This window comes from Bos javanicus, chromosome 1 (genome assembly GCF_032452875.1).
Source record: "Bos javanicus breed banteng chromosome 1, ARS-OSU_banteng_1.0, whole genome shotgun sequence".
Classification (NCBI taxonomy): domain Eukaryota; kingdom Metazoa; phylum Chordata; class Mammalia; order Artiodactyla; family Bovidae; genus Bos; species Bos javanicus.
In genome coordinates, this window is record NC_083868.1 from 96,009,589 (window position 1) to 96,036,838 (window position 27,250).

At 41.2% G+C, this 27,250-nt stretch overlaps 1 protein-coding gene and 1 long non-coding RNA gene across 10 annotated transcripts in view; one reads left to right on the plus strand and one right to left on the minus strand.

The window, feature by feature from the left end:
* Window positions 1–443: 443 nt before the first annotated feature.
* LOC133247358 (uncharacterized) lies at window positions 444–21,523 on the minus strand. The gene is made up of 3 exons (XR_009736368.1): window positions 20,697–21,523; window positions 14,779–14,893; window positions 444–2,174 (listed from the first exon to the last, which is right to left on the minus strand). It is a non-coding gene; the product is annotated as an uncharacterized LOC133247358 (long non-coding RNA).
* TNIK (TRAF2 and NCK interacting kinase) overlaps window positions 21,524–27,250 on the plus strand; it is a 410,943-nt gene continuing 405,216 nt past the window's right edge. For all 9 annotated transcript variants that reach the window (XM_061415948.1, XM_061415967.1, XM_061415997.1 and 6 more), the window contains exon 1: window positions 21,524–21,944. In XM_061415948.1, coding sequence (XP_061271932.1) covers window positions 21,888–21,944 — 57 coding nt within the window. In that variant the 5' untranslated portion in view covers window positions 21,524–21,887. The remainder of the gene's footprint in view (window positions 21,945–27,250) is intronic.

The following is a 27,250-nucleotide window of genomic DNA, read 5'->3' on the forward strand; positions in this document are numbered from 1 at the left end:
TTATTAATCATAGAAGTTCCTTATGGTTTATACTGATGTACTACTTCATACCTTTTTTATAAAAATAAAGTTTGGTGTGAAAGTGAAAGTCGGTCAGTCGAGTCCGACTCTTTGTGACCCCATGGACTGGCCATGGAATTCTCCAGGCCAGAATACTCGAGTGGGTAGCCATTCCCTTCTCCAGGGAATATTCCCAAACCAGGGATTGAACCCAGGTCTCCCTCATTGCAGGCTGATTCTTTACCAGCTGAACTACCAGGGAAGCCTGGTAGTTCGGTGTAGGAGTAATATATATTCATCCCAGAAAACTGAGAAAAGTATATATGAATGTTGTGTTTATATATGTAGATAGACATAGATATATAGATATATATAGACATATAGATATAGACATATAGACATAGATAAAGATAGATTTAAATAAGAGGGCCATCCTGTACATATATATTTTTAAACCAAACACTTTTATTTGTGTTTAAAGTTTTAGTTAATAATTTAATAAACATCCAATTATATGCTCCTCATAATCATAATAGTAGCAAACTGTAAGAAACCACCATGGCTTCACAGGAGAATTGTTTTTGCATTTTGAAGAACTTCCTGCAACATTCTAGCTACTTTATTATTTTTTTTTATTGTGGTAAAATATTCATGACACAAAATTTACCATTTTAATCACTTCAAAGTACACAGTTCAGTGGCATTAAGTACATTCACTATGCCGTGTAGCCGTCACGACTGTCCATTTCCAGAACTTTTCACCATCTCAAACAGAAACCCTGTACCCATTAAACAGTGACTCCCCATTCCTCCCTTCCCAGCCCCTGGTAACTTGAACACATTGTAATTGTTTTCACTTAATTTTCCCACACCTTTAACTATTGTACAACTTAATTTTTAATTATTGCATATATCTGGTTGATTACATCATAATTTATTTAACTGGGCTCCTGTGTTAAGATTTTTAGATTATGTCCAATTCTAATTTTTCACTCTCAACACAATACACTGAATGTTCTTGCCTTATTGTTTGTTAAGCAGTTTTTATTTTCTCTAAGCCTAAGAGGATTCAGAATCAATCATGTTACTGCCACATTTAGGATGAGGAAATACTAGAGCAGTGAAACTACTCTGCATGATATCATAATGAAGGATGTTATTATATACTTGTCCAAATACATAGAATGGACAACACCAGGAATGAACTATAATGTTAACTATGGACTTTGAGTGATTATGATGTGTGATGTGTCAATGGACATTTATCAATTGTAATAAATTCCCTTCTCCAGGGGATCTTTCCAACCCAGAGAACAAACCCAGTCTCTTGCATTGCAGGCAGATTCTTTACCATCTGAGCCACCAGGGAAGCCCACTCTGATGGGGGATATTGCTAATGGGAGAAGTTATATGTAGGGGTAGATGGTATCCAGGAAATCTCTATACTTTCTCCTCAATTTTCATATGAGCCTAAAATCACTCTAAAATTACCTTAATAAAAACAAGGAAATAATGTTCACATGGAGATTCTGTGTTGTCCAGTGTCTCAGGGTTAGGAAGGGGAGAGCTGGACCTGGTGTCCAGGGCCTCTAAGTCCACGCGACTGTTCTATCCTGTCTCTGACAGCCTCGCCATTTCTCAGCTTAGCAGAGATGGCAGTTTGGATAGAATGGAGTATCAAGGGACAACAAGCACGTGCGGAGATATGGCGGAACAGAGCTGCCAAGTCTGGATTAAGGGGGAAGAGTGCAGACTTAAGATAACATAGGCAACGGAGTTGTGAAATGCTCATAGCCAGCAAGTCAAACTGGAATACCCCAGGTCAAAGCAAGGGCAGGCAGTGACTAGGCTGTAACAAGCTCTGAAGGAAGCTATGACATAAGGACTGGCACTGCCCCACTTCCCAGCCCCCAAAAGTCCTCCACGTGAACAACGTGCCGGCTCACCCATGTACTATGTGCAACTGGATCATGAATAATAATCCTATTATTATCATGAAGTAATGATCCTATTTTGGGGACTGTTTTGAACAAATCTGATACCACAGACATTTAGACACAGTAAGATTAGGCAGGTTAGTTAAAATTCCAGTCATCTTTGCTTTTCGGCCGCACTGATGTTATCTTGGTGGGAAAACCCTGATAGTTAAAGCAGATTGTCTTTCGTGGATGGACCTAGGAGACAATCATACAGAGTGAAGTAAGTCAGAAAGAGAAAAACAAATCCTGTATATTGACACAATATATGTGGAATCTGAAAAAAATTGGTATGGATGATCTTATTTACAAAACAGAAATAAAGACACAGATGTAGAGAACGAACATATGGATACCAATGGGGTATGGCGGTGGGGCTGGAATGAATTGGAAGATTAGGCTTGACATATATATACTATTGATAGTATGTATAAAATAGATAACTAATGAGAACCCACTGCATAGCACAGGGAACTCTGCTTAATGCTATATGGGAAGGATGTCCAAAAAAGAGAGGATATGTATGTATGCATAGCTTATTCACTTTGCTGTGGAAACTAACACAATATTGTAAAGCAACTACAATCCAATAACATTTTTTAAAAATAAAGCAGACTATCTTTTGAACTTCAAACAATAACTTATAAGTATAATTTTTGTGTGTGAAAAAAAAAAAATTAAGTCCAGAGTGGAAAAACACAAGGGATTTTTCAAAGCAAAGAGTTTCTGACTTTCTAACTTTGCAGCCAGTTAATGCTGACTTTTTGACATTTTCATTTACATAATTTTGCTTAATTTGAGTTTCTATGAAACCAGAGACTGGGATGAGGACTTGTGAGCAGGAAGCTTATTTGCAAAGTGATCCCAGGAAGCAGAAGTGTGGGAGTTGGGAAAGAAGAAACGCCAATTAAGTGCTTATTATAAGTGGGTTTCTGCTGTGAGCAACTGTGGCTCACTACTGCCGGGTGTTTCTAAGGATGGAGTAGAATGCCCTGGAATTGCACAGGGCACAGGAGGCTGGAGACTGTCCGTCAACTTCCAGCTCTATGACTGAAAGTTCCGCCTTCTTACTCTCTCCTTCCCTGGCAACTTGGCTCTAGGATCTGACTCAGCAACCTTCTGTGGCCGTGGAAAAAGCCCCAAGGCTCAACACAGACCCTGCAAAGCTTGTGTACTCAAGGCACACACAGGAAATACATACATGGACTGGCCAATGCAGTTTCCCTGAAGTCAAGTGGGCTGATAGCATGTGGTTCAGAGAGCACTGGTGTCTATACCTATTACTTTTGTAACCAAATCTCTTCATTTAAAAACAAACCCAGCCAAACACACACACACACACACACACACACACACACACACACTGAAGCGCTAAGTTGCTTCAGTCGTGTCTGACTCTTCATGACCCCAGGGACTGTAGCCCGCCAGACTCCTCTGTCTGTGAGATTCTCCAGGCAAGATACTATAGTGGGTTGCCATTCCCTTCTCCAGGGGATCTTCCCGACCCAGGGATTGAGCCCCCATCTCCTGCAATGCAGGCAAATTCTTTACCTCTGAGCCATCTGGGAAGCCCCAGCTAGTGCAGAAAAGCAAATTAATATTTTAAATGTTATATTAAATTTGGAATGTATAACATGGTTATAATGAAAAAGATGGACAATAACAAGTGTTGACAAGAATGTGAGGAAGTAGGAACCCTCATATATTATGCAAAATAATATAGCACTTTAGAAAAGAGGTTGGTGGTTTCATAAACTTATACTTACAGATGGTCACCCAGCAATTCCACTTCTAAGAGGACTGAAAACATAGCTTCACATGAAAGCTTTTTATATGAATGTTCACAGTAGAATTACTCTTAATAGGCAAAATGGAAACAACTCAAATGTCCATCATCTGATAATTGGATAAACAAATGATAGTATATCTATGGGCTTCGCTGGTGGCTCAGACAGTAAAGAATCCTCCTGCAATGTGGGAGACCCAGGTTTGATCCTTGGATTGAGAAGATGCCCTGCAGAAGGGAAGATGCCACTCCAGAATTCTTGCCTGCAAAATTCAGCCATATAAGAAATATGAAGTACTGGTATATGCTACAATAAGGCTAGACCTTAAAAATATGATACTAAGTGAAAAAGGTCAGTAACAAAAGGTAACAGATTGTATGATTTTCTTAATATGAAATGTCCAGAATAGGCAAATCCACAGTATCATGCACAAAGATTCTACAGATGGAGACAACAAGTAGGCCAGTGGTTGCTGGGGGCAAGGGGTAGGAATAGGTTTTAGAAAAGGCATCCCTGGCTTCAATTTTACAAATTTTGAAATCTTGGGTGGTGTATTTAAAAACTCAGTTTCCTCAGCTGAGGGAATAATAACGTCAACCTATTGTGGAGATTCAGTTGGGCAATGTAATAAGGTATCTGACATGAAACACATTTAGTAAATAGTAATTATTATTATTATTATTATTATGGATAAAGAATACAGGATTAATAGAGCACAGGATAAGAGATACAAAAGCTCAGTTGAGAGTGGAGACAGAATCTTTGAGCTAGACTGTCTATGTTAATAAGTTGATCATTTAAAGCATCAAGGATTGCTTTAACTTGAATTTCAATTATCAATACCATAAAATGTGTTCACAGAAGTATGGAGAAAAAGTAGAATTAGTCTGGAGAACTAAGGCGAGCATAAAGATACTTTCTAAACAGTTTGCAGAGGGATTCTGTGGACTTTACAGGTGGAACTTCGGCATTACCCTTAAGACTTATATCAACAAGGAATTTCCATTGAGCATGCTCCTGGTTCAGTGCTCAGATAGACATTATCTCATTTAGTTCACATGACAAAGCAGAGGAAAGTGTTATTTTTATCTCATTTCTCTAATCAAAAATGAATACTAATGAATACTTAGGTAAGTCAGAAAAAGAAAGACAAATACCATATGATATCACTTATATGTGGAATCACCCTTATGGCAGAAAGCAAAGAGGAACTAAAGAATCTCTTGATGAAAGTGAAAGAGGAGAGTGAAAAAGCTGGCTTAAAACTCAACATTCAAAAATCTAAGATCATGGCATCTGGTCCCATCACTTAATGGTAAATAGATGGGGAACAATGGAAACAGTGACAGACTTTATTTTTGGGGGCTCCAAAATGATTGCAGATGGTGACTGCAGCCATGAAATGAAAAGACGCTTGCTCCTTGGAAGAAAAGCTATGACTAACCTAGACAGCATATTAAAAAGCAGAGACATTACTTTGCTGACAAAGGTTCATCTAGTCAAAGAGATGGTTTTTCCAGTAGTCATGTATGGATGTGAGAGTTGGACCATAAAGAAGGCTGAGTGCTGAAGAATTGATATTTTGAACTATGGTGTTAGAGAAGACTCTTGGACTGCAAGATCAAACCAGTTTATCCTGAAGGAAATCAGTCCTGAATATTCATTGGAAGGACTGATGCTGAAGCTGAAGCTCCAATACTTTGGCCACCTGATGCGAAGAACTGACTCACTGGAAAAAAATGATGCTGGGAAAGATTGAAAGCAGGAGGAGAAGGGGATGACAGAGGATGAGATGGTTGGATAGCATCACTGACTCGATGGACCTGAGTTTGAGCAAGCTCAGAGAGTTAGTGATGGACAGGGAAGCCTGGCGTGCTGCAGTCCATGAAGCTGCAAAGAGTCAGACATGACTGAGCGACTGTACTGAACGGAAATTATGACACAAACAAACCTATATCTATGAAATAGAAACTGATTCACAGACATAGAGAACAGACTTGTGATTGCTAAGAGGGAGGGGCACAGGGGAGGGATGGGTTGGGAGTTTGGGATTAGCAGACACAAACTATTAGATAGAGAATAGACAAACAGCAAGGTCCTACTGTAGAGCACAGAGAACTCTATTCAATATCCTGTGATAAACCATAATGGAAGAGTATGAAAAAGATATGTAAAACTGATTACTTTGCTGTACAGCAGTAATTAACACATTATTTCAATAAGATAAATTAGAAAAAACAACAACAATGAATACTTAAAAGACTAAGTAACTTTCCAAGCGTTGTACAGTTAGGAAGTGGCAGTGTCACCTGCCAAACCTAGGTCTTCCTAAGTCCATTGTGGGTGCTTTACAAGGAAAAGAGGGTGCTGCCAAGGAGGAGCCAGAAATGAAGACAAAGATGAAACTTGGGGATTTGAGTTCAGTTATGGACTTTCCCTTTGTAAGGCTGTATCTAGGACAGTGACTTTCCATACCTCCGGCATTTATACACAATGTGTCCACTGGGCATGACTCCAGGGGACCCCGTTTACACAGAACACATTGTAAATGGCAGAAGTCGGTGACCTGCCTCCATAGATAGCAAGGTGAGTGTGTGGGGGAGGCTGGAAGGCAGGAAAACACTGGGACCAGAAGCTGGTGAATGTGATAAGAAGCAAACTAGAAATAAAGGAAAGGGCTGACTGCGGCAGCCGGCTGAGGTTGGGAGCAGTAAAAGATGGGGGTTGGGATTGTCAGAAAAGGAAGGAAAAGTGGATACTTTGAGGAAAAGTAGGCTTGGGGAGTAAAATATCCTACAGGTCCACAGGCTCAGAAGGGCTGGGATAAGATAAGCTGGGAGCTCCAGGAGTTGGGAGATCAGGAGAGGAGGGAGAAGAAAGCCACAGGAGAACCTCACCCACTTTGCAGTTTCACTAAAGACTATTTCTGAGTTGTCAATTTTGCTATAGATGTAGATGGCAGGGTGCAAAAGAAAACAAATCAGCAACCGGTCTTTTTATTTAAAAAAGCAAGACTCAGGAAGTTTCCATGACTCAGTAATGAAAGTGATATTGTTTTTGAAGTGTAAAACAAACAAGGGGAATTTTCTTTTTGTAGTAGTTTTTTTTTTTTCACCATTTGGTTTTTTTAAAAAAATTAGAAATGGAACATATATAGTTCAATTATGGATGTTATTTCTACCCACAATTTAGCTCAGCACATGGTGGATTTCTCCATTGATTTTGAATTCTTAGGTTTTAAATGTTTCAACAGACCCCTGGAGGCCATTCTGCTGTTACAGCCATCACAGTGGAGTCCGACATGGTTTCACCAAGTCACCAAGTGAATGACTAGAGATAGGGCTGCTCATGAAATCCCAGATATTAAGGTTCAGTCCCCAATGAAAGTTATAATAATATTTTAAAAGTGTGAAAAACCTAAAATCATATCTGAAAATGTTCAGAAATTCTAAATAAGCTTTTTAAAAAAAGATTTTATGGAGGTAGAGGTAGATCAATTCAAAGACATTTGAGAAGATGTATTTGTGGTAGATTAAAACCTAATTATGCATTTGAATGGATCAATAATGAAACATTTAAAAATCTATAGAGACACTATTATATATAAAATAGAAAACTAATGAGAACTGACTGTATAGCACAGGGAACTCTACTCAATGCTCTGTGGTGACCTAAATGGGAAGGAAATCCAAAAAAGAGGGGATATATGTATACAGGTGACTGATTCACTTTGCTGTACAGCAGAAACTGACGTAGCAGTGTAAAGCAACTACACTCCAATAAAATAAACAAAATTTAGAAGAGATATACACTTAAATATTTAGGGATAAAAGTTTTGATATGTGCAACTTGCTCTCAAATGGTTTAGCAAAAATAGATAAAGCAAACGTGGCAAAATGTTAAATTGATTTATCTAAGCAAAGGGTCGGAGAAGGCAATGGCAACCCACTCCAGTGTTTTTGCCTGGAGAATCCCAGGCACGGGGGAGCCTGGTGGGCTGCTGTCTCTGGGGTTGCACAGAGTCGGACACGACTGAAGTGACTTAGCAGCAAGCAAAGGGTATTATAGCGTTCATTGTTTGTTCTTGCAATTTTTCTATAGTTTAATTTTTTAATTAAAATGAATATATATTTGAAAAAACCCTCCATCATTTCTTATGATTGCTTTTTTGTGTATCTGTGGCATGAATATTTAAGATTTACTCTATTAACAACTTTCAAGTATCTAACACAATATTATTATGGTCACCATTTTGTACATTAGATCCCCAGAACTTATTCATTTTATGACTGGAAGTTTATACCATTTGGCCAGCATCTCTCCATGTCCTCATCCTGCAACCCTTGGCAACCATCATTCTACTCTGTTTCTGAAAATTCGGCTTTTTGAATTAAAAAAAATATTTTTGGCTGCACCATGTGGGATCTTAGTTCCTTAACTAGGAATTGAATCTGTATCCTCTGCAGTGAAAGTGCAGAGTCTTAACCACTGGACTGTCAGCAAAGCCCCAAGTTTGGCTTTTTTAGGTTCTACTAATACATGAGATCTGCTTGCCTGTCTTTCTCTCTCTATCTGACATATTCACGTAGCATGATGCCCCCAAGGCCCACTCATGTTGTCACAAAGGATGGGCTTTCCTTCTTTCTCATGGCTGAATGATACTCCATTTTTTTTTCTTTTTTTTTTTTAATCCATTCATCTGAAGATGGACACTTATGTTGTTCCCATATCTGGGTTATTGTAAATAATGCTTCAATGAACACAAATGTGCAGAAATTTCATTTCCTTTAATCACATTTTTTTCTTTTTGGCTATTGAGTTGCATGAGTTTCTTATATATTTAGGATGTTCAACTTTTCAGACAGATAGTTTGCAAATATTTTCTCCCACTCTATGGGTTGCCTTTTATTTGCTGATCATTTCTTTTGCTATGCAGAAGCTTTTTAGTCTGATGTAGTTCTATTTTATTTTTGCTCTTGTTGCTTGTGCTTATGATGTTATATCTAAAACATCATTACCAAGATCAATGTCAAGGAGTGTTTTCTCTATATTTTTTTCTAGAAGTTTTGTGATTTTAGGCCTATGTTTAAGTCTTTAATCCAGTTTGAGTTACTTTTTGTGAGTAGTATAGTATAAAGTCCAATTTTGTATTTTGCATGTTATACACAGTTTTTCCAGCACCAATTTATAGAAAAAAACTATCCTTTTCCCATTCTTGATTCTGTTTCATAAGTCTCTGTGCCTGTTTTTATGATAGTCCTTAAAGGTTTGGTAGAATTTGCCAGTAAAACCATTGGGTCCTGGACTTTTCTTTGTTGGGAGGTTTTTGATTACGGACTCAATCTTCTTATTCATATTGGTCTGTTCAGATTTTCTTCTTTATGATTTAAACTTGTATGTTTCTAAAAATTTATCCATTTCTTCTAGGTTATTCAGTTTGTTATACTTGTCCCTTTTTAATAATAAACTTAAAAATTTAGAATAGTTTTAGGTTTCCCAAAGTTGTAAAGATAGTACATAGTCCTTATATATCCCATACCAAGTTTCCCCTATTGTGAATATCTTATATTATTCTGATAACTTTGTTACAACTAAAGAACTAATATCAGCACATTACTATTAATTAAACAACACATTTTATTAAAATTTTACTAATGCCTTTCTCATTATATCTTGTCAGGGGTGCCTTCTATCAATATGACTTATCACTGATCATGTTAACCTTGATTACTTGACCAAAACAGTGTTTGCTGTTTGCTAAATTTCTCTACTGTAAAGGTACTTTTGCCTCTTTTAAACTTTATGCTTCAGAAGCACATTACTAAGCACACGCCACATTCAAATCCTTCCATTTTTTTGTGAGATGCATAATTGAAATATTTAGAGGTGAAATGAAATGATGTCAAAGATTTGTTTTTAAATATTTCAGCAAATAAAAACAGGGGAAGTCCCTGGTGGTCCATTGGTTAAGACTCTGCGGTTCCAACGCAGGGAGCATGGCTTTCACCCCTGGTCAGAGAATCAGGGAACTAAAGATCCTACATGCTCCTTGATGTGGCAAAAAAAAAAAAAAAAAAACAACAAACAACCAACAAACAAAGCAAAACAAAATAGAAGAAAAAGCATGGTGAAAGTCACTCAGTCGTGTCCAATTCTTTGCGACCCCATGGACTGGACCATGGAATTCTCCAGGCCAGAATACTGGAGTAGGTAGCCTTTCCCTTCTCCAGGGGATCTTCCCAACCCAGGGATCAAACCCAGGTCACCCTAATTGCAAGGAGATTGTTTATCAGCTGAGCCACAATTGAAGCCCAAAAAGCATAGTGGATGGGGAGAAATATAAAAATAACTATGGTGATATGCTGTTGATTGTAGAAGCTGGTGACGTATATACCAGAAGACAAAGAATTTTAAGCAGATTTCTGGGTCTTTTTCACTGAGAGATCATCAACAACATCAATAAATGTCTAGACTTTCTGTCCAACCAGTTACAGGATACTAATTTTTTTTTTCTTCATAAATTAAACTCTGTCCTGAATTCCTTCCACTCTTTTCAGCTTTCCTGACAGCAGTGCAGTTAACCGAAGTTTCATTATGCTCATTTATGACACTGGATTTTGTCTCATATTTACATAGACTGAATATTGTACATAGACTGAATATTGTGTCCCCTGTCCAACCTCCCCAAATTTCCATGTTGAAATCCTAATCTCCAGAGTAATGGGGTCTTTAGAAAGTGATAGGTCATAAGGGCAGCTCTCTCATGATTGAACTTAGTGCCTTTTACAGAAGAGACCCCAGAGAGCTAGCTTGCCATTTGTGCAGTTTGAGGACACAAACGAGAAGATGGCTGTCCATGAGGAAGCAGATCCTGAATCTGCCAGCATACGGATTTTGGACTTCCCAGCCCCTGAAACTGTAAGAAATAAATTTCTGTTGTTTATAAGCCATCTAATCTCTGATTTTTTTTTTTTTTTATAGCAGCCCAAACAGACTAAGATACTTACTAAAAGCTATAATCAATGTTCATTATTCCTTTGGTCCGACTAACTAAAAGCCTTGCCCACCAAAGATGTTAGATAAATATTTGGGAATGGGAAAAAATGATCTTGGAGGGTGCTTGTTTAAAAGTAAAGATTCTTGCGTCCTGCTCCTTCATATTCTCGGAATCTATATATTAACTAAGCCCTATTTCTTTTTTTGACACCAGTACCCATAAACAATGCTTTTATTTATTCTTTCAGCCCCGTAACATGTGGAATTCTAGTTCCCTGACCAGGGAGTGAACCAGCACCCCGTGTACTGGCAGTGTGGAGTCTCAACCACTGGGTCACCAGGGAAGTCCACCCATAGACAGCACATTCAGAAACAATGCCTAAATGATAAAAGCAGAGACCATTTTGATGATCCTTGTATCCAATACATGTTTTTAGTGAATACATATATTAATATGTGTGTGTGTGCATGCTACACTGCTTCAGTTGTGTCTCTTTGCGACCCTATGGACTGTAGCCCACCAGGCTCCTCTGTCCATGGGGATTCTCCAAGCAAGAATACTGGAGTGGGTTGCCATGCCCAACTTCAGGGGATCTTCCTAACTCAGGGATCCAACCCGCATCTCTTATGTTTCCTGCATTGGCAAGCAGGATCTTTACCACTAGCACCTCCTGGGAAGCTGATAATAAGTAAATGAATTTACACTCTTAGTGAATGCATGAGAAACGAAGATCTACAACTGATTCTTATTATTAGCTTTTGACACAGTCATAGCCATGGGACTCTTGGTTTGCTCTCAGAATCAATCAATCATGCAAAATCTATTAAATATAAAAATGTTGACACCTAAAGGATTGAAAAGACTTGTCCAGATTTTTCTGTCTTCAAAGTGACCAGTTCTGTCCACTTTTATTAGCTACTTCTTTACACTGATTTATTGATTAATCTTATAAGCATCACTTCATTGCAGGCATTATGCCAGGTACGAGAGAAATAGAGCTGAACAAGAAAAGCTGCTTGTGCTCAACAGCTGAATTGTGGATAAGAAAAGCAATGAAACACAATATAGCATCTTAAGTGTTATAAGAGAGAGAACACATATTTTTCAGTGTAGACCTCACAAGTCATCTATGTAATTGCACAAAGAAAGTATGTTAAATCTCTTGAGGGGTTTGGCCTCTGCCTTCTTTGGCCAATTGACCAAAACAACTCCCTATTCCTTGTTTTGTCTCAGTTCTCTGGACTAAAGAAAACCTCTGAGACCAACTGCTGGGCTCTGTTTTTGGTACTTCTTCCCCAACTAGAGGCAATACCAAACACGGCACACCCACTCATTTAGCTTGGAGATTTCAGGTGGCTCACACATGAAGGGAAATGGGATCAACTGTGTACCTTACAGTCTCTTTTAGATATGCATATTGCACTCTAGATACCACCCACAACACAATGTTGCAATAGAAGCAGTAGTACTTCTTGCAGTAGTAGTACTGCTAGAGTATGGTAGAAGGGAAACAGAGGACTGGGAATCTCAGGGAAAACAATAACAGCAAAAACAGCCTTGTTTTTTTTCTTTTTTAAAAAACAAAACAAGAAGCCTTTTCCTGCAGTAACTCTGTGACATTGAGCAAGTCACATAGTGTCTCTGGACCTTGGTTTCCTTATCTGTAAAGTGAGAGGGCTGGACTCCTTATCTCAAAGGTTCCTTCCAGCTTTAAAGTCTGATAAAAACGTTTATGCACCTTATGACTTCATGTAAAGATCAGTTGGGCAACTCCTCCCTTCTCCCAGCTCTAGGCTAACCTGTAAGGCTATGTCATTCAAATATATGGACACAAACTAAAAAGTTGAAAATTATTTTGTGTATGCTAGGGTAAGGCAGGCTTAGAATCTGAAATTAAACAGGAGAAAAGCTCTATAGAAAAAGTGAAAACTAATTGAGATAACCAGCAGGAAATAACATACCACCGGCTTTTGACATGGCCCAGCCAAGCCCTGGTGGTCAGAAGAGATGTCTCTTTATCATTTCTATTAAAGTACATTTGGTCACTGACCAGACATGTATAGAATGCTGTTGAAAGACAGTAGGGTAGGTCTTAAAAACACTGAAGAAAAAACAGGCTGGAAACTCCATTGTTTGACTAGAACATAATTAAATTTAAAACTGCTTTGGGATTTAAGAAGATCAAGCAACTTTCAAAAAATTATAAACAAATTTTATAGTAAATAGTGAAAGCTTACAGCTGCATATTAAAATTTTCTATACATGTTTGTTGTTAGAAATTTCTCAGAGAATGAAAACAGAAAATGCTGTTTTGAAAGGGCTTGCCAAATTTTTAGTAAAAATAGTTTTCCATATTTGGGGAAAGTGTAATACTGGTATTTTAGATACAGTGTTGTGTTTGTCTTTTGGATTAAAAAGTGCTAGTTAATTAGGAAAATTGCTCTGAACCCATTTAATACAAAAGAAATGTAGTCACTTGGCAGTATTATGCCAAGGTAATTAGGTTAAAAAAGTCTATCTGTACCAATATATCTATCTGAAATGAGAAATGAGATTTTTAAAACAACTGTATTGTTTTTCTTTTTCTATTTTGAGATTTGATCTCAGGCAGTCCAACTCCAGGGACCATGCTCTTCACTTCAGATCATACTGTATGGAATTCAAAATATTGAATTTCAGGCTCAGTCCATAGTGTGACAAAGAGTTGGACGTGCCTGAAGGGACTTAGCATACACACATACACACACACACCAGGAAGCTAGAAGGATCGGGTGTGTAAGTAGACAGTGGAAAACTGGAATTTTACAGGCAGAGCTGCTTAAGATGATGATACATTTCTGACTGGGTCCCTAGGAATAAGTTTAATTGCAGAGAAAGACAAAAGTGATTCTAGTGAAGACAAATCTAAGAACTGTGAATCTGTTTAGAAAAATTTGTAACATGAACATTAGAATCTCTTAGTAATGTGGTCTAAGACTGGTATCCATGCTGCTACTGCTAAGTCGCTTCAGTTGTGTCCGACTCTGTGCGACCCCAGAGATGGCAGCCCATCAGGCTCCCCGTCCCTGGGATTCTCCAGGCAAGAATACTGGAGTGGGTTGCCATTTCCTTCTCCAATCCATAACTCCTGCTTTTTGGAAATGATCAAACCTTGCACCTTGTACTCTGGACAGATTTTATCAATTTCCTGTGGCAGAACTGTGTATTCTTAGTTTATTTGGGTTGTTTTGCTTTGCTTTTTATACCCTTTGATTCTAATATGGGAATTTAAATTACTTATTCTTATTGTGATGTGTTTGTGCTTATGTCTGAGACATTATTCTTTGGTTGAAAGCAATAGCAGAAGCCAACTATGAGCAAAAGGCAAAGATATTGAGGTCAAAGAACTGATAATATGGTTGGAAAGATGTGCTAGGTTTTAGTTTCCAAAACTACTGCAAAAATTTCTTCTGTCCTCTGGGCTCTTCTACAGTGTGACTTAGACACTCCTCCCATCAAAAGGTGGGATATATGTGTCTTCCTCTTGAAGTTGGGAAGATTTGTAACAGTGGTGGAATGGACATCACATGACTGCTGATACTAAGTCATAAATGGTGATACAGCTTCTGTCTGCTGCTCATGGGATGCTTGCTCTTGAAACTCACCCACCATGCCATAAAGAAGCCCTAACAGCCCATAGAGAGACAAGCCTGGAGAGGAGCCCTCAGCACATAGTCCGGGACCAAATCTGCTAAGTACATGAGTGAGCCATTTTGGAAATGGGTCCTTCAGTTTTACCTGATAGTCTGTGGAGCACATGAACCTTTCCCAGCAAACCTTGCTCAAATGATGGATTTGTGAGCAAAAAAAATAACTGTTGTTTTACTCATTGAGCTTTGAAGTGGTTGGTTACTTAGCAATAGATAACTAGCATAGGGATCATGCTTGGAAGCAGACAGGAAAAAGGCAACTTCTGAGACACAACACAGAGGAAAGGACTGTAGTAATGGCATCGCAATTGGAAGTGATGGTCACTAACCATTTTCAGTCTGTTGCTGTTCTTCTTAACTTCCAGGTTTCTCTGTTCTGATTTCAGACACCTATCACCCTTTGGATACTGACGGGCAGAAAACCCAAGTTACAGCTCCAACAATCTGTAACCAGAGGGAAAGAGAGAATCATTCCAAAGGAAATATAGATACAGGAAGTTTAGTTTTGTGTGTGTGTGTGTGTTTGTTTAAATCACTGCTGTGACAAATTCTCACAAGCTTAGTGACTTTAAACGACACAAATTTATTATTTTACAGTCTGGAAGTCTGTTTTACTGGCTAGAATTAAGGTGTTTGCAGGGTGGCTTTCCTTTCTGGAGGCTCTAGAGTAGAATCCATGTCTCTGCCCTTCCAGCTTCTAGAGGTTGCCCATGTTCCTTGGCTTATGGCACCTTCCTTCATTTTCAAAGCCAGCAATGTTGCACATATCTGTGCCTTTCTTCCATTTCATCTCTTCCTCTAGCTTTGATTCCTCTTCTGCTTTCCTCTCTCACCTTTAGAGACCTTTGGGGACTTCCCTGGCAGTCCAGTGATTAAGAATCTACCTGCCAGTGCAGGAGCATGGGTTTGATCCCTGGTCTGGGAAGATCTCACATGCTTTGGAGCAAATAAGCCCAAGCACCACAACTACTGAGCTTGTGCTCCCTAGAACCTGTACACTGCAATTAGAGTAGCCTCTGCTTTCTGTAACTAGAGAAAGCCCATACAAAGCAATGAAGACCTAGTGCAGCCAATAAGTTAAAAAAAAAACAAACCTTTGGAACTACATTGGGGCCCACTTTGCTTAATCCAGGTATCTCCCTATCTCAAATTCCTTATTTCAATCACATATGCAAAGACCTACTTGTCATGTAAGGTAACATACTCACAAGTGCTGGGGACTGGAACATGAACATCTTTGGCAGGGGTTGAGGCATTAGTGTACCTACTGCAGTATACAGAAGCAGAATAGAGGCTGAGAGGGCCTCATCACTCCTTAAACATGTCTTTTACAAGACATAGTCTGATTTATATATTTTTTCTTTTATTTATTTTATTGAATTCATCAAATTATCCCTGTTTCATTCTTTTGATTCAGGTAGTTTATGACTTACACATCTAATTTATAATTGCCTACATGGTGACCTCTATATTTATTTTGTATAATTGACTTACATTTTTCCTGTGTTTAGAGTAAGTATCTATATGCTGCTGTTGCTGCTAAGTCGCTTCAGTCGTGTCCGACTCTGTGCAACCCCACAGACGGCAGCCCACCAGGCTCCGCTGTCCCTGGGATTCTCCAGGCAAGAACACTGGAGTGGGTTGCCATTTCCTTCTCCAATGCATGAAAGTGAAAAGTGAAAGTGAAGTCGCTCAGTCGTGTCCAACCCTCAGCGACCCCATGGACTGCAGCCTACCAGGCTCCTCCGTCCATGGGATTTTCCAGGCAAGAGTACTGGAGTGGGGTGCCATTGCCTTCTCCGAAGTATCTATATACATTTCCAAATAAGACCAAAATCTTAACATGCTTTTTTCTCTCTCCTTTACTTTTATCCTCATGATAAATTATTCTAGTTTTAGATTATCATTATTTCCTATTACTTTATGAATCAGCAATAATAAAGAATTAAAAGTTTTAATTCTTATTTTCTGTTAATAGGAAGTGTTTGACTGCAAATAACAGAAAATGTAACTAAAGGCAGATTAAACAAAGAGAAAAACTTCATGTCTCATGGGAAGAAGTTCAGAGATAGGTTGTTCCTGGATTAATTTAGTGACTCAACAATGTGATTAAGGATCGAAGTGTTTTTCATCTTTTGGTTTTTTTTCTCAAGTTCGGGAAGGAAGATGGCTGCTATAGCTCCAGCTAATATAGCCACACAGAACTCCGTCTGAGACAGTGTATTGGTTATCTACTGCTGCATAACAAATCAAGTGGCTTACAACAACAATAACATTTCTTATTTAACAGGGTTTCTGTGGGTCAGGTATCGGGAGCTTGGTTTGATGGATCTAACTCAGGATCTCTCATGAAGCTGCAGTTAGGGCAAGCAGGGATTGTAATCATCTAAAAGCTTGACTAGCGTGGAGGTTCCACTTCAAGGCAGCTGACACGGCTGGCAGGTTGCATGAACGTCCACAGGTCATGGTGGCTGACTTGCCCTAGAGCAGTAGTTCTCAACTGGGGGTGATTTTTGCTTTCTATGGGACATTTGGTAATGTCTGGAGACATTTTTAGCTTTCCCAGATGGGAAAGTGTTTCTGGCATCTGGTGGGTAGGGAGTGAGGATGCTTCTAAGCATCCAACACTGCATAGGACAGCCCTCCACAGCATGAGTTCTCAGAACCACAATGTCAATAGTGCTGAGGCTGAGAAACCCTGCTTTAGAGCAAGTGACCCCAAAACAAGGTAAAAGCTAAAATGCCTTTTGTTACCCAGTTTTGGAAGTCCTCTGTATTCTATGTATTTTCTCTGTAATCCGGGAGAAGAGGACCCAGTCTTCCAGCTTACTAAATCGTCCTTCAGTTCAGCCTGAGTCAGTATATAGCATGGTGATTAAGAGCCTGAGTTCAAATTCTGTTTTAGCCATTTATGACTGTGCTCCCCGGAGTAAATTAATTAATCTTTCTATTTTTCAGCTTCAGATCAGATCAGATCAGATCAGTCGCTCAGCCGTGTCCGACTCTTTCCGACCCCATGAATCGCAGCATGCCAGGCCTCCCTGTCCATCACCAACTCCTGGAGTTCACTTAGACTCACGTCCATCATCTGTAAAAAAATATGCTAATAATGTTGCCTATTTTGTAAGGTTATAAAGATTAAATATGTTAATATATGACTATTATAAGAGTATCCACAGCATAGTATCACTGATTACTGTTCAACTCACTTAAACAATTTCAATAAATATGTTCTTAATAAGTCCTCTAACCGATTTGTTTTCACAATAACTTGGCTGTTTTCAATGTATGTGAGGTCCTGCATTATCCTTCTGAGAGTGAAAACAATCTGTATGTTACAAAACTTGTTTTTGCTCCTATACAAATATCTTGGAGTTTTCAATTTGCTTATTGATTGAAATAGTGCTTCTCTTTCATACTAATAGATTTTCACAAATAATTGGTGATTGGTCTGCTCTTCTTGGGGCTTCCCAGGTGGCTCAGTGGTAAAGAATCCGCCTGCCAATGTAGGAGCCGAAGGAGATGTGGTTTCGATCCCTGAGTCAGGAAGATCCCCTGGAGGAGGAAATGGCAACCCACTCCAGTATTTTCGCTGGGACATGGACAGAGGAGCCTGGCAGGGTGCACTCCATGGGGTCATAAAGAGTCATACACAACTGAGTGACTGAGCAGGCATGCAGGCTGCTCATCTTAGTGTTTGGAAATCTCACTTGCCTATCTGCGTTGCTAATTCTGAGTGCTTTGCTTACTGTGGTGGGAAGGGGGACAGGGCAGGACATGGTGCAGGGCAGGGGTTGTAGGTAGTTTACTTTCAGACTGTGTGTGTGTGTGGTCTTATTTCTCCTGGAAATTGGTGGGCAGCCCCTTGGGGTGATCGTGTTTCCTTGGCCCAAGCGCCCATTAGTGACAACACAGACTTAAGTCCAAACAATCTGTGCTTAAGATCTTTGAAAAATTTAAATTAGGTACCATTGTTGGAGCCTCCACTGTGCTTTCCCATTTCATCTCTCTTCTTCCCTTCTCACGCTCCAAAGTTCATACCTCTATATCCTTCCTGCCTGTGTTCATGCTTTTTATGGTTATCTACATATTTGCTATGCTGTGCTAAGTTGTTTCAGTCGAGTCCGCCTCTTGGCGACACCATGGACTGTGGTCCACCAGGCTCCTCTGTCCCTGGAATTCTCCAGGCAAGAAAACTGGAAAGGGTCGCCATTTCCATCTCCAGGGGATTTTCCCAACCCAGGGATCTCACCAGAGTCTCTTATGTCTCCTGTATTGGCGGGTGGGTTCTTTACCACTCTCGCCACCTGGGAAGTCCCAAAGTATGAAGTAAATGGATTTGAATCCATTCTCTTCTCTTTTCTTCCTCCTCTTCTTCTTTGTTTAATATTTACTTATTTGGCGGCGCTAGGCCTTAGCGTTACTGGGGATCTCCATTTACATATTTAGACAGACATAAACAGCATATCATAATGTTGTACAGGCTTTCAAACTGCACTTTAATAATAACAATTCTTTCAACCCTTCACATTACACCAAGAGGAAAATCTCACTTTGGTCAAATTTTGAATGTCTTTTCTGGCATTTTGCTAACTTTTCTTTTAATAAATTAAAGCCTCAGGATAGATAGTTAGGTAGAATTTAAGAATACTGTTTTATTTTCCACTGTATTCATTTTAATGATTTCCTTCTTTTTGTTAAGCAGGTGCTGCTAGTTTTCCATCCACAGTAGTGACATATATTTCCTTTTAAGTTAAATATAAGAAAAAATGAAAAGCGTTGATTTAAAGAAAATGTTAAATAACTGTGCAGGAGGCATACATATATGACAAAAAAATTAGATGTTTGTACTGAAATTGATGAAATATGATATACACTTGACATAAAAAAAATTAAGTCAAGTTCCTTTTTGGGGTATGCAAGGCTCTACCTGATCTGACCTCTACTTTCCTTCTCAGCCCAGTTACCAGAATTACTTTACCTTCAGCTTGGAGTTTCCTCGTTCCCTTAGCAGCTGGAAGGGCCCTGGCTGTTGTAACCTCTCCTTTTATGGTACTTCCTGCGGCCAGCATCCCTGCCTCCACCTGACTTTCATCAGCTTCTCAGGCTCCTAGGAAGCCCTCCTCCTCTTGGTACACATCACTGTACTGTATATATGGTTTTCTAAACTGATTCTAAAACCAATGGTAGAATTTAATACCTGTATCATGACACCATTATGGCCTGAACAGCTGATTAACGCTAAAAGAAATGAACGATTTGTGATGTTTCAAATAAAATTGGGGGTATAAAATGAAGGTTCTTGAAAAAAAATGTTTTTCTCATTTTTCATGTGCTTGGAGTTTTAAAAATAGCTCAGTTCATAGATCTCAATACCTGATCTTAATGATTTTCTTTCAACACTGAGAAAATACATTAACTTGTCATCTAGATTTAGGGTAAAAAAGGCACAGAGAAGGGAAAAAACAGGACGATGAGAAACGATAGTTTTTTTTTTTTTTTTAATGTCATTTCGACATTACTTAGTGGCTTACTGTAGGTTACTACCTTGAGCTGGACGATTTTACTAGAAAATGAGAGATCAAATCATATGTTTGGAATTATGACGCATTTACACATCTGACGTTTTAATGGCAAAAGTTCCTAAACTGTTGTGGTGACTGAAATGTTGGAACAGTTTTCAAGTTTCTTGATGCACAATGCATATAAATAAAGACAATATTATTAATAAAAACAGCAGAGTGCATATGGAATGCTACTCCAAAGTCCTGAGGAACTAACTGCATTGGCTTCTATTCATTCATTCAAAAGCATCATTCTGAAGCTGATATCCATACTGCACAATTAAAAATTCCTCAGGACACTTGGCAAGGAGAAAATTCTGATCTTAACAGAGATGGAGATAATGCCTTCAAATTTACAACTGTATTTGGGGGAAAAGCTCAATTTTAGCCTTTTTTCCTAGGTATTTCGCGTGGCCAAGGCCGGAGACGCGGCTGGGGGAAGTGACTCGATACACCGGATTACAGAATATCAGGTTTACACTGTAAACGTTCAGCCTTTCAATTAGAAAGCCGGTGCACTGAAATCGCTCTCACGCCGTACATCTTCTGGGTTACATCTTATCCGCCAGCCAAACTTTCTCTATTAATCTGGGTAGACGAGCAGCAGAAACGCAGCCGCAAAGGAAAATGCCGGGACCGGCGGCTGCGTGAGCTGCCTTAACCCACGTTGCCTTCCGAGTTACCTGAAGCATTCAAACCACTGCACCCGGAGAACAATTCTCGTTTCAATTCGGTCGTTTCCGTGGGGGAATTGCGGCATGGACAGGTCCGGGGTGTGGCGAGGCCAAGAAGGAGCTCAGATCGCCCGACTTTCCCGCTTCTGGCAAACCTTCCCAACCTCGAGGCGGGAAGTGACCCGTCCAGAACTGCCATCTGGGATTCCCGGGGCTGCTGGCGGACCCGACCCCGCGGCAGTTGTAGATTGCCGAGGCCCAGGGGATGGGGGGGCGCTGGGCGCCCACAGGAGTGCGCTTCTCCCTCATTCGTTCCGCGGCTGGAGGCGGATCCCCTTCTTTGCACACAAGTCCTTATATGCACCGGTTGCACCAGCCCGCGCTACTCCAGCCCCACAAATAATTAATGGGGGAGGGAGGGCGTCGCTCTTTTTTTCCTCCCTTCTGGATTTTTTTTTTTTTTTCTTTCACCGCTGGAGCATTTGAACCCTGCCGAGAATCCCTCAAAATGAGACTGAAGGGCCATTTTGCTGCAGCGCACGAATTGGACACACAATAAAGCCCCCTTGTCCCTACGAGAAGCACGGCAGGGTTCAGGAAAGGTCTTCAGATGCAGCGCGGTTACCCCGCAAAAGCCTAGGCTAAAAGGGTGTGCGCCCCTCCCCCATCCACGTTGGTGCAGAGGGACCCGGTCAGGAAGCGCGGCCTCTCCCCAGTCGGAGACCACGCCTCCTCTGCCTTTCCTCCCCGCCCCCCCCCACCTCGCTTTACTCCTCCCAGGAAGCGGTGATAGACAGTTCTGTGTGGTTCTCCACCCCCACCCCCCAGCTGAGTGGAGGAGTTGATGTGTCTCATTATAACAGCCAATGCAGCCGCCATCCACGCACAAGCAAAGAAGCATGTCCCATTTAAATACACCCACGCAGCCCCAGCGCCCTTAGCCGATCAGGGCGCGCAGCCCACACGCACCGCGGCTCCAGGGCTTGGAGATCCGCTCAGGTTGGGCTCCCGGACCCGGAGGACCGACGCTCGGAGGATCTCGATCTGGCGCTGTGGGAGCCGGGGTGGGCGGAGGAGGCTGGGCCCCGGGCCTCTGGCGCGACAGCCGCATGAGGACGCGAGTGAAATAGACCAAGGTGGAATTTCCAAGGGAATAGCTTCGGGGTGGTTTTGGTCCATCTCTCCCGCGAAGAAGTCGACATGGCGAGCGACTCCCCGGCTCGCAGCTTGGATGAAATAGATCTCTCTGCTTTGAGGGTGAGCGGAACATGCTTTCTGATTTCTTTCCAGTGTTTTGGGTCAGAGTGAGTGGGCTCGGTGCGTGGACTGGGGCTGGGGCTGGTGGGCAGAGACAGGCGAATGCCACGCGAGGGAACCTGGATTCTCGTGTTGATTCAAGGGCTGCCGAGGTGTTCTAGGCTTAGCCCCCACCGCAGAGGTTGTGCGGTACGTGTCCTCCTTTGGTGGGAGCCAGACCTCCCCCCGAAAACCCTTAGAGCTTATGCCAGTTTCATCTTAGACCGGTGTAAGAGCATTAAATGAAAGGCTCGAGTATGTGAGTGTGTGTGTGTGCATAAGCCGCGGTGCCAAGGCTCTAGACCCCACTGTCCTTTTCTGTAAAAAGAATAACAACAGCGTGAATAAAGGCACTGGCGCCTCACGTTTTCCATCAGCCTGCAAGAGGACATTGTGAGCCTGGCTGGCTCCACGAAGCCGAACCTGCCGCTCTACGGGGGCAGCTCTTGCTGTGCCAGTCTTGTAGATGGCAACTGCCTCCCCTGCCCCCTTTTCAGCTATTCGCGCCCGGACTCCCTCTCAGCGCTCTCTGAAATGCCGGTCTGCCACTCACCTTTATTTATGGTTTTAACTCAGCCCTGCCTGTGCTTTCTGACTTTGTGGCTGTGACATTTCAGTTTTATGGATGAACTTAAGCAGATGAAAGGGATGTGTTTGTGCTCTGCTTTTCCCCAATCAGACCGGAACTCCTGGGGGAGTGTGTGTGTGTGTGTGTGTGTGTGTGTGTGTGTGTTTGTGTCTGTGGTCAGTCCTTTGTAAAGCACCGCCCCTCCCCTCCCCCCTCCGCCCCGAGCCCCCCTGGTTTAATTTACCCTCACGTGAATTGCCTCAGACGCCGTTTCATTGTATTGACTAAGACATCACTGATAGAGAATCCATTTTGCTGTTGTTTTGGGATCGGAATACCAGGAATCCCAGTGCCGCCTCGATGCCTCCCCACCCCCATCCCCCAATCCCAGCACACTCCTTCGGGGAAGGGGGCTGAGCTTTCTTGCCATATTAATTAGATGCTGCCTGCCGGGAAGGGGGTGAGGGGTGGGGGTGGCAGCGGCACCGGGGGTCTGAGAAGGATTGTCTACCCATCTTAAAAGGGCTTTTTCCTCTCTTGACCCCCCCCCCCGCCCCCCACCAAAAAAAGCGATTGTATATACTTGAGGCAAGGAGGGTCGGTGAGACGGAACTGATGGTGGCTCTGAACACAGACACAGAAGGGGTGAAGCTTGGAAGTTCACACGCCCTCCTGAGGAGTACATTGTTAGATGGATGCTAAATCTTGGGATTATGTACTTGAATCTTCCGTACTTTCCTTGACATTGCCTCCTTCTCCACGGTTATTTTTAAGAACTACCTTTATGGTCAAAGTGGTACTTTTTATTTAGTCTCGTTAATTCTCCGTCTCTGCTTACCCCCCTCTTTTTAACTCCCTCTCCTCTTCTCCTTAATCCTTCCATCTCAGAGGTGAGGTTTCTTCGAGGCAGTCAAGGGGCTGAGAAGAAACAGAGATGCCATTGGAAATGGCTTTTTTTTTTGATAGTTGGGTAGCAAAAGCTCATTCATGCGTTATTACAGTAAGCTGTCTATTTCCCTGGCACTGAAATGCCACAGTGAGAACCCGTGGCCCCCTGGGCAGCTGGGGTAGGGGTGGGGGTTGGGTAACAGGGTGGGTGCTTTGGCCAAGTGTGTGGCTTCCTGCTTTATAGACTGTGTGTTCATTTGCCCTACTTTCTGCGCTGGGAGTTGCTGCCAGCGGGTTAATCAGGTGGATGGATGGCCCAGACTTCTGGGCAGAGGAGAGTGGCAAAGCAGGGGAGGGGATGGGGAGGGGGAGTATGAACAATGGGCAAGACTTGAGATTTCCCTGAGCCGGAATCTCAGCATCGGCTTCTCTAACGGATAGCGCTGTGATGTGATTTTAAGTTGGACTTGATCTAGAGGTGTTTCTTGTGGGCTTTTTCCTGGGGAAGGTTTTCTCAGATGCCAGGCACAGAGCTCGCAGGCTTAGAAGCAACCACAAGGGCTCACCTTGCTCACGGCCGACATGGAGTGTGATTCACACATGGGAGACCTGTGCTCCTTAGATCACTATTAAGAAAAGATATTTTGCACAATTCACTGAAATTTCTCTTCCTGGCTTGGGCTTCAGTGCTTTGACACTGTGTTTCTGCCTGCAGGAGGTGTGGAAAGAGAGAGGGCTCCAGCTTCCAGCTCGTTCAGAAGATGGGGAACTGCTGGCTGGAGGATTTAAATGTAGATGTGGGGACAATTGCATTCTGGAGGTCTGGTGGTAGGTGAGCTGGGCAGATCCAGAGTTGAGTCCAGAGGCTACAGAGGTAATCTCAAATCAGAGGCCAGACCATCTTTTTCTGTCTTCCTAGATAAGGAGAGATGGGCTCATGTATAGATGAGAGGTCTCATTTGTTCCTAAATCCTCAGGAAGGCCTGCCTGCTGAGAACTTCCTGGGGAATGCCTGACCCCTGAAATGCAGCCAAGGTCAGTGGCATCTAGGAGAATTTGCTGCAGCCTCACCAGTCTCTTGCTGTTTTGGTGGCTCTTTAATGTACACAATCAGTGCCCTTTTTGTAAACTCTGCGCTCAATGCATTAAAAGCAGATCCTGTCTGGAGAAGCCTTTATTGTTCTCAGTCAGTGATCCCAGATTGGACCCAGTCTAAATTTTCCCCAAATAGCAACAATGCAAATTTAGACCAGAGCACCAAGCGACAGCCTTGATGACTTAAATTATGCAAGATTTGGATGGTTTAAGAAGTCAGAAAAGAGAGGATGGTTAGAAAACAGGTGATCTGAATCCAGTTTTATTAGTCCTGATTTTTAGAGCTGTAAAGATAAGCTAAGTCTTGAGGGAAGGGAATGGCTTCACAGATTTAGAGCTGGAAGAGAACTGTGGAACACCTAACCACGCCTTTCATTTAATGCTCTGGAAGCTGAAGCCTTGAGAGGTGAAGTCCATTGCCCAAGGTCATACAGCCCCCTTCCTGTTTGGAGGTGTAGTGAGTGGGGGTGGAGAAGGATGGTTTGGGGAGGATTTAGGTTCCCTGACTTCTCATTCAATGCTCTTTTCTATAGGTCACACTGTTTGTGGCTACACTTTCTGCTGAGAGGCAGAGAGAGATTATTTCACCAGGGTCATGGGATTTTATTTATCAAAATTAGAGAAACTGCTTCATGCAGATAAGTTTATAAAACATTAAACCATGGAGCCCTAAGGTATCTTTGGAATTCATCTTGCCCAACCTCCCTTCAGTTTCTCCTCAGCAGGCAAATGACTGAATCATCTAGGACAGATGGTTGTCTCCGTAACCCTTTTCCATCTAAACGTATCTCTTGGGGTCAGTCTAGAAATACACATTATTCAAATGTCTCTGTGTGCAAGGTTTATAGGGTTTTATGTATGTTTTGTATAATGTATGTGGATACTTATATTCTGTATAGTATTACAGATATAAATGATCCATGTGGGTGTATGAAATGTGTGTATACATACGTAGGCAACAAAAAACAATCATTCAAATGCAAGGCTTGAGTCATTCTTCCTTCAAGATATGACAGTATTAAAAGAAATGAAATGTGAACCAGTATGCTTTATTACATAGGAGGTGAGGTCAGCCCAGAAAGCTTTTTGGAGATTAGCATATATCTGAATCTGAGCACGTTGGCCGTCCTTAGCTTGGCCCACAGAGTAAGGCAGTCAAGGCCAAGATTGGTCTTTGCTGACTTCATACTCTTAAGTTTCTGCCAGGACTCGCACTCACTTTTCTCTTTGAACAGAATTGGATGACCTCTGCTTGTCTTTCTCCCTTTACCCCTCATTCCCTTCTAGGCCTAGCTATTTCTTTCTCCATCGAAACCTAGATTTAAGAATTGTCCTCATCTGGAAGACTTGCATGCATTCTTCCTGCTATACTTTTTGCACTTGTGTTATAAACCATATAGGGTTTTCTTTCTACCTGGTCACTAAACTGTACACTCTGTGGGGCCAGAGGCTAGGTTTTGTTTGTTTCAAAATCCATAGTCCCAATTAGTTGAATAAATGCATGAATGAGTGAGTGAGTGAAGTGGACTGAGCGCTGGGTTCTATGCCCATGTCTTACTGAATTCTGTGATGTTAGATGAGTCCTTTATCCATAATTAACTAAAAATGAGAATGATCACAACTGCTTGCCTTCCTCATACACCGGTTTCATCAATAAAGTATTTATGGCAGTGCTTTGAAAACTGTAAAGCATTACGCAAATATGCTATTCCATGATTACATAGAATTTTATGGGAAACTTGATTCCACCAGCATTTGATCCCAATGATTGTATGTAATAGGGATCCTGAGAAAAAGATATGGGAATTTTGAGAGTTCTTTTTCCTTTTAATGTACTAGTATGGCCTTATATTGACCTCTCATGGCCTATATCCGATCCCCTGATGGCCTGGGTTGACCTTTGCTCCAGGTGACTTCAGCCCAGAAGCTTTTGGAGATTGGTATATTTCTAAACCAGTAGCAAGTATCAGCATCTTTCATTAAAAGCTTTTCTTTAAAAAAATTTTTTTCTCCTCTTTATGGATTAAACATTTTTCAAATAAAAACATATTTATTGTGCTTGTGCCTTTTCAAAGTTTGTGTGTGGGTGGGGTAGGGGAGGGAGACTGTGCCTGAAATGATACAGCACTAGTCCAGTATCTAAATCCTTTTGGTCAGAGAAATCTTGACCATTGGTAATTCATTATCCCAGAGTATTTATTTACATTTGGTCTTAAATGAGAATTTAGTAAAGTTGCATGAATTGGTAAGGTAACAGTATCTTAAAATGATAGTAGCATAACAGTTTTTAAATTAGATACATGTACTGTGGTATTAAACAGGTGTTTTCTTTGCCATGACATTGCCTCATAATAAAGTAGGGTGTATTGGTAGTTATCAGAACATCAGAGAAATATGTATAACCATTTTCAGTGTCCATTATTAGCTAGAGTAATCTTTGTACAAAACCTAATGTAAGTCATGGCTTGCTGTTTGCCTAATTAGCGGGTTAGGAGGTTATGAAACATTTTGTTGTTGAAAGAATACCCAACACTCTTACTTCATGGGTAGATCATATTTCCCCCCTTATCTGTAGGGCTCTTTGATACCTCATAATTTTGAGTCTTGCCCATTGGCCCTTTCTTCTTTCTGGCCTGCAGTTAATTTTCTTTGCCCTTCTTGTTCTACACCATTCCTTCTTTCAGTGATAATGTTTCTAAGACTCACCCAGTTTTGA